The sequence below is a fragment of the Anas platyrhynchos genome, chromosome 28 (assembly GCF_047663525.1).
Source record: "Anas platyrhynchos isolate ZD024472 breed Pekin duck chromosome 28, IASCAAS_PekinDuck_T2T, whole genome shotgun sequence".
NCBI classification, from domain to species: domain Eukaryota; kingdom Metazoa; phylum Chordata; class Aves; order Anseriformes; family Anatidae; genus Anas; species Anas platyrhynchos.
This window is the reverse complement of record NC_092614.1, coordinates 4,199,517-4,207,314: the sequence shown is the minus strand read 5'-3', so window position 1 is coordinate 4,207,314 and position 7,798 is coordinate 4,199,517. Positions and strand designations below refer to the sequence as shown.

Below are 7,798 nucleotides of genomic sequence, written 5' to 3'. Positions count from 1 at the left end.
AGTTCACCCAACTGCAGAGCAGGGCTGTGGGGCTTTCCTTTGTTGTTGTTGTTGTTTTGTTCCAGCTGCATCTGAGGAGTGTTTCTAAGGCAGAAATCCTCAGCATTTCTGCTGCATTCCAAGTGAAAGCCTGTGGATCATCAGAGGCAAAGGGACAGCCCCTTAAGTGCAGATTATCCTGTAGAGAGGACAACCAGGCTGTCAGTCAGTCCTAGTCTCAGCTGCCCTGTGCTGGCATCTCTTTGAGCTTCAGGACAATTGCACTCAGAGGTTCACCTGAAAAGAACCTGAACACTGCTGAGATCAGAAGAATCAAGGCTCAAAGAGCACATCTCCAGCCCCCTCACCCTGTCCCTGTACTCCACTTCCAGCCGAGCACACTGAGGGCTCACTCCATGTATGTCTGAAACCCCCATTCCTAGCCAGCCTGGAAACGAGAACAGCAGCAATACATCCAGATGGAGAAGCCAGAAGGAATGTCACCATGCTGCTACCATGGGAGGCAAGGCCAGGGAGGGACATACAGACACTCAGGAGCCCCTCCTCTGCTGCAGCTCCATCTGCAGGGAAGGCAGCTCATGCTTATTGCAAATACTGTGTGCTCAGCTCTGCAGACACCTCCCAAAGACAGGGCACTGCCCATAGGCACCACAAGGGTTGCAGCGCCTAAAGATCAGCTGGAGTTAGCCCTGAGCAGGCCACAAATGTAATGTTGCAGTCTTTAAGCTGTGGTGGCTAGAGGGACTTTATGAAGTTCATCTCTACCATATTGATGTCTTAGTGCAGTGCTCTAGGAGTCTCAGTTTTCTGTACATTCCCGACAAACAATTACCATGAAATCTGCCTCCCCGACACTGCAGGAATCTGAAAGCACAGACTCCAGAAAAAGTCTTACCCTTCACGTAGATGCTGTCTTGGTCTTCTTCTTGAAAAGTCCAGTCATAAATGTGATTCTCTAAAACATCTTCTACTCTGTGCTGGAGAAACAGAGAGAGGCATCCTGACACATGCTGTCAGCCATCAGATGTGCTAGTTGTAGAAGAACCATTTGGCAACTGAATCTACATTGCCTTGCAACTGGAGACTCAGTGTCAAGAATCTGCAGCACTGTCCTGCCTCACACTGTCCTCTGTTGTTGTGCTCCTCCAGCCCTTCTGTGCTGTGCAGAGGAGCTGCTCATGGGCAGAGCTGTCTCTCTGCACCAGGGCCCTCTTGCCAGGATATCTCTCTGTCCCAGGAGCCCGGCCCAGCTCAGCAGCAGAGGCCCAGCCCAAGGCATTGTAATGACCCCTCTGGTGGGTTTGGTGATGAGCCCATGAAACGCTAGCATTAAGAGGAAACTGAAGAAATCTCTCAAGAAGTCCAAGTCAGATGCAACATTCCTGGCATGCCCCCCTGTGGGCCGGTACTGACATAGCCTCCCTTGGAGCTCGTTAGAGCATAATATTGGAGGTAGTGAAGACAAGTAGGCAAAGGCAGTGTGAAAGTGACACTGATGCATAGAAAACTACTGCTTGTGTCTCACCAAGCACAAGGGCCAGGCCCCTGGGAAGGGAGTAGGAGACGGGGATGGGCACTGCCAAGTGCAGGAGAATGGTCTGACCCCTGCCTGGTTCATGGGTGGAGGCAACGAGGCACTGAGACCCTTCTGGCTTCAGACCTTTGTCCATTTGGTGTTACACCAGACCTGAGCTGAGTATGATAATGCAGATTTTCCTGGTGGCCATGCTCCTCATAAGGCAGCTCTGAATGAAGCTGGCCTTGCTCCTGGTGAGCAGGCACCACTGCTCATATGGCATCCCTCCTAGTGCCCAGACCCTCCTCCTGGGCACTGCTCAGTCAGCAGGGTCCCAGTCAACCCTGATGTAGGAGGTTACTCTTCCGATGGTGCAGGTCTAGGCTCTTCTCCTTGTAAATGTCAAGTTGTTTCTCTAGGCAAAATCCTGGAGTCTCTCAAGGTTCCCTTTTATAGATGCTGTCAGCTGTTAATGTCTGCAGGCAAATGGCTCGCCCTGATTGTGCTGTCTCTGAGAAGATAGTGGGCTCCCCGGTACAAAAAAAAAAAAAAAAAAAAAAAAAAAAAAAAAAAAACAGGGATCTCCTGGAAAGAGTCCAGTGGAGGGCCACAAAGATGATACAGGGCCTGGAGCATGTCCCCTGTGAGGAAAAGCTGGGAGACCTGAGTCTGTTCAGCCTTGAGAAAATAAGACTGAGAGGGGATCTTATTAATGTTTATAAATAAAATAAATGCTTATAAATACAAATAAATGTTTATGAAGTGTGGGAGACAAAGGGATATGGCCAACCTCCTTTCAGTAATAAGATGGATAAACCCATCATGTGTTAATTCTGTGTTGTCATTTAGGTATTGATACTCAACTGTCAGGCACCATCTCCCATCTGGCTTTCAGACTGCCCAGACTGGTGAATGGTATGGGGAGTGGGGTCTAGTTATAATGTGCCATTTTTCTGACTCTGCTGTTAAATCGGAAATTCCATTTTGAGGTGCAACAATAATCAGACACTGGGGTAATTTTCAAATCAGGGAGTACAGGGGCAGTTCAGAGTACGTGTACTGTAAATTCCCAGTTTCTACAGGTGTTGGCATTGGAGCTGAAGAACCGCACACTTTCTGGCAGGTGCCAGTTTGTCCCATCAAAACATCAAAATCCAAACTACTTCCATGGTAATTATTAACCGGAAAGCAAGAAGACAACATGTGCTTCTCACACAGGAGCCATGTATGTTAATTTTCATGGTCAGACATACTAAGACTTACTCCATTCACTATCAGAGCGACCATCTGATAAACACCACATGAGGGTACAAAAAGGAAAGCCACTGTGCAGTAGGGAATGTATTAACAGAGCAGACCATTCTTTCTGAGAGGTATGAGACCAGTGAAAGAGACGGGGAAGAAAAAGGCAGATGATGGGAAAAGCCAAGGATAAAATCAGGGGCTATCTGTGGTAACAGGGAAGACCCCCTGCACCTGCTGTGATTCCTCTGTGATCAGGGAGAACCTGAGTGCTTTTCTGAACCAATCCATCTAGAAAAGAAGGCACAACAGCAACACCAGGCTAGGAGGGACCTCAATAGGCAACCTCCTGCTCCAAGCAGGATCACTGCAACTTACTCGAGGCTTTATGCAGATGGCTCTTGAAAATTTCCAGGTGTGGAGCTGGCTCACATTTTCTGAGACATAGCTTCCAGAGCTGTTCTCTTGTTGGAAAAGTTTCTGTACACATGTATCATGAATGTCTCTTGTTTCTGCCCTCTGCCTGTACTGATGTCTTGCATGGTAGTGATGATCTTTAATCTGTCCTCTTGGAAACCTCTGCACAGACAGTGCAAAGCTGCTATGTGTTCCCCTCAAAGCCATTCTTTCCCCATGCTGAACAAGGCCAGGGTTCTCATCCTCCAGCCCCAACCATCTCGGTGGCCTCCACTGAACTGGCTTCAGTCTGTTAAGGACTGTCTTGCATGATGGAAGACATGCATGGTGTGCTTCAATGCTGCTTTAAATCATGTTGGAGAATCATGTCATGTCATATAGAACTACAGGCCTGTAACTGACTGTTAAAGGGAGCAGCTGCCCTGAATTAGATTGCGCAGTGTGTGGATGCCCATGGGACAACTTCTGATTATAAAATCAACAGACATTGTTGGAAATAGAACAGATGGAGAAGAGGAGAAGCTTGGCTGTTCCTGTGGTTCATGACCCCTTTTGATCAACCTACACTTCTAGGGATTACCTTGAACCCAATGAGTAAGAAAAGTCTCAAGTGTCATACATGTGCATATTTGCTGCCATTTCAGTTGGTCACAGGAGTTCTCCACCAGCCTCCCAGGTGGTGACTCTAGTCGCTGCTCTTTCTCCAAAAATTGCTCCATTACATATTGCAGATACACACATGTATCTTGGCCTGTGTCTGGCACTTGAAATGGAGTCAGGAGTTTGCACCTGAACCTTACCCATGACCACCTCCTCCATTGCCTAGCACAGGAGTTAGAAAAGGAGCTCATATGCGGGTGCCTGTTTGGTGCACGCCTGAGTCAAAGCAAGAGTAACCCCACCTCCAACAGGTTTGTGTTGTGCATGGGAGGAGGCTGAGTTCCCTTCCAGCCACAGGACTGCAAAACCCCAAAAGAGATGCCTCGATTGCTTTGGCTGCATCCCTTCCCTCAGCAGGGGGAAAGGATCTCGCTGCCTGTCCTGGTCTAGCTCTCCTGCCTAATGTTGGGACAAGGCAGGGTGGTTCTCCCACCCAACTCTGCCTCTGGGAGCACAGAGAACAGTGTTGGAAAGAAATGTTGCTGTCAGCTGAGCAAGGGAACGTCAGTGCCTTCTCTTTCAAGGAGGTACCTGGGGAGCCCCAGGGACATCTCCAGGGAGCCCAGTGTGGGGTGGGGAGAGCAAATGCCTTGGGCTGGGCCTGTGCTGCTGATCTGGGCCAGGCTCCTGGGAGAGAGGAAAGGAGGGAGGGAACTCTTGGGCAGTGCTGAAGGGGGACAGAAAACACGGGAACTGTAAGGCAGCCTGCAGCAGGTGGGCAGAGGAGACCTGACTGAAGCAGGAACCTTCACAGCTCCTGGCATGGTAAGGGCAATGAGTGCAGGGCAATGCAGGTGTGGTTCCTGCAGGGATCTCCTCAATTAAGCACATCCCACAGCTTGTGGGACTTACAAGAATGACTTTTGTGGTGTAAGTCTCTGGTGCAGAGGAGGGGGATATGCTGCAGAGAAGGGCTTCCCTGCCTCATGTCCAGAGGCCAGGGCCCCAGAGTTGCCTTCTGACAGGGCCAGCTGCAGCTGGGGTACAGTCAGGGGTGCTGCCCAGGGGCTGCGGGGAGAAGCTGCAAATGGAAGGAGCCTTCTGAAAGGGCAAGGCAAGACAGGGTCCTGCTACTGCCCAGAGGCTGCTGCCTGGGGCAGGCTGCTCACAGCTATACAGCACCCCCAGGGCATTGCCCCGGGGGCTTGGGAAGTGGAAGGGCAGGGCAGGGGCTGCCTGCAAGTGAAGGCACTTTCTGCAGTCTCTGCCTTCATTTTCCTGCTGTGATGGAAAAGCAGGCTGTGTGATAATGGAATGATTAGATTTCTAAAGGGACTGAGGCTCCTACAGCATTACTCTGAGGTATAAGTAAGTTGCTGATGAACCTTTGAAAGTCCCTTCATTCATCTCTGCTTACACACTTTGCCAGCATCTACTTTTTTTTTTTCTTTTTCTTTTTTTCCCTCAGGGAATATCCAGGATATTCTTTAGGACCTGCAGACAGGTAGATGTCCCCAGAGCTGTCCCTATCCCTGGGAGGTGTCTGCAGGGCAAAGCTGCACACACTGCGGTTGGGAAGGGGTCTGTGAGCATGGACAGGACGAGATGCGGGGATAGAGAAACAGCTGCTGGCAGGCACAGCTGCAGGCAGCAGTGGCAGGGACAGGCAGTGAGAGGGAGCTACACCCTCCCTACCATCCCCTGCAGTGCAGGTGCCTTCATTGCAGCAGCCCCTGGTCTCCTATCCCCCTCACAAGCACAGCTTGTGTCATGGCACAGATAATCTGGGAGAATCTCTGTCCTCAGTCTTCAACTCTATATTGTCGAGGGCAAGACCTGCCTCCTGTGCCGCCAGAGCTCCTGCAGAAAAAAAAAAAAAAAAAAAAAAAAAAAAAGATCCTTGCATTGTCCAAGTTCCCTTGCTTACTCTTCTGAATCAGATTCCTTGTCAAGTCTTCTTACTTGCATTCTGCACAGCTGTGCTGAACGAGTGTCTTTTCCACCTGCACTTGGAGCTGGTGCCGTCTTCTCCCAGCACAGCCCAGATGATTTTTCAGCATCACCTCTGAGTGCAGCCATCCCCAAGCTGAGTCTGCTGCAGGCACTGATCACACAACCAAATACCCTCATTGAACACAGGGATCCCCTTCCCAGGTGCCCTCCCTCCCTCCCTCCAAAACCACAGTGCTGTATACATCTCCATGTACCATGGCTGTGCAGTAAATATGGTCCGTCAGGAATTTCTGGGCAGAGCCAGCTGCTGTGTATATGACATCAGCCAGCACAAGGCAGGACTACAGCAAGGGCGATGCACTAAGGACTTGTAGGAAAAAAAGGTAACATGAAATCTTTAATAAAGAATGAATTGAGTTTTGCTCTAAGAAACCTACCCTATCTTTGAATGTTTTTTTCTCCTTTGGCAGAGTCCATATCCAGAACCAGCAAATGCCCAACAGCAGCTCTGTGAGCGAGTTCCTCCTGCTGGCATTCGCAGACACACGGGAGCTGCAGCTCCTGCACTTCGGGCTCTTTCTAGGCATCTACCTGGCTGCACTCCTGGGCAATGGCCTTATCCTCACCGCTGTAGCCTGCGACCACCGACTCCACACCCCCATGTACTTCTTCCTCCTCAACCTCGCCATCCTCGACCTGGGCTGCATCTCCACCACTCTCCCCAAAGCCATGGCCAATACCCTCTGGGATACCAGGGCCATCTCCTATGAAGGATGTGCTGCCCAGGTCCTCTTTGTATTCTTCTTGGCTGGAGCAGAGTATTCCCTTCTCACTGTCATGGCCTATGACCGCTACGTTGCTATCTGCAAGCCCCTGCACTACGGGAGCCTCCTTGGCAGCAGAGCTTGTGCCCAGATGGCAGCAGCTGCCTGGGGCAGTGGCTTTGTCCATGCTGTCCTGCACACTGCCAACACATTTTCACTGCCCCTATGCCAAGGCAATGCTGTGGACCAGTTCTTCTGTGAAATCCCCCAGATCCTCAAGCTCTCATGCTCAAATTCCTACCTCAGGGAAGCTGGGGTACTTGTGGTTAGTGTTTCATTAGTATTTGGTTGTTTTGTCTTCATTGTGCTGTCCTATGTGCAGGTCTTCAGGGCTGTGCTGAGGATGCCCTCTGTGCAAGGCCGGCACAAAGCCTTTTCCATGTGCCTCCCTCACATGGTTGTGGTCTCTTTGTTTGTCAGTACTGTCATGTTTGCCTACCTGAAACGCCCTTCCATTTCTTCCCCATCTCTGGACCTGATGGCGGCTGTTCTGTACTCGGTGGTGCCTCCAGCAGTGAACCCCCTCATCTACAGCATGAGAAATCAAGAGCTCAAGGATGCCTTATGGAAATTGATGACTAGGTGTTTTTCAGATGCAGCAAATTTCCAATCTGCTTCTGCAGATGACTCATAATATCAATAATTACAGGAATAGCCAATATTCTATTTTTGCGTGTGTCTTTGTGCTTATTTTTTTGGAGGATTTTCTTTGTTTTAATTCAGCTAATGTATCCAATTAAAATGAGATGATTCATCCCATTTGCATTTCAGTATGTACCTGTTGAATATAGGTCAGAAACTCTGTGCATGAGAAGCCAGGCTCTCTGTGAATTTGAACAAAATAACAAAACCCTACACTGCCTTTTTTGTCTGATATCCTTCCTGTGAGACCTGTTCTGAGCCCCCAGAACGTAAGCCTGGTGGACTGACCAGAGCTAAAGTGCTAAATCTGGGGTAAACAGGCAGAGGAGAGCTCTGCAGCCCTAGGGCTTGCAGCAGCCTTGGCCAAGGAGTCTGGAAAGTGATTTGTTGCAGCTCTGGGGCAATGGAAGTGACCCTATGAGCTGGGTCTGCCTCCCAGACTGCCCAGCATGGCCCTGCAGAGTGCCCCCATGCCCCAAGCACCATAGCCCCCTCACTCTGCAGAGCAGCACTGCCAGCGGGGGCTGGGAGTGGAGCTGGGGGGGAACTTCCCCTGAGTGTCTTCTAGGACAGCTTGAGGCACATGGCTTGTGGAAGTGAGTGT

The 7,798-nt window shown here is 50.2% G+C and overlaps 1 protein-coding gene across 1 annotated transcript; it reads left to right on the top strand.

Moving 5' to 3' along the window:
* The first annotated feature begins 6,093 nt into the window (after positions 1-6,093).
* LOC101804754 (olfactory receptor 14C36) lies at positions 6,094-7,186 on the top strand. Its single transcript, XM_027445722.3, has one exon. It carries the CDS (start codon positions 6,221-6,223, stop codon positions 7,184-7,186), a length of 966 nt encoding a protein of 321 aa, XP_027301523.2. The 5' UTR covers positions 6,094-6,220.
* The last annotated feature ends 612 nt before the right edge of the window (positions 7,187-7,798 follow it).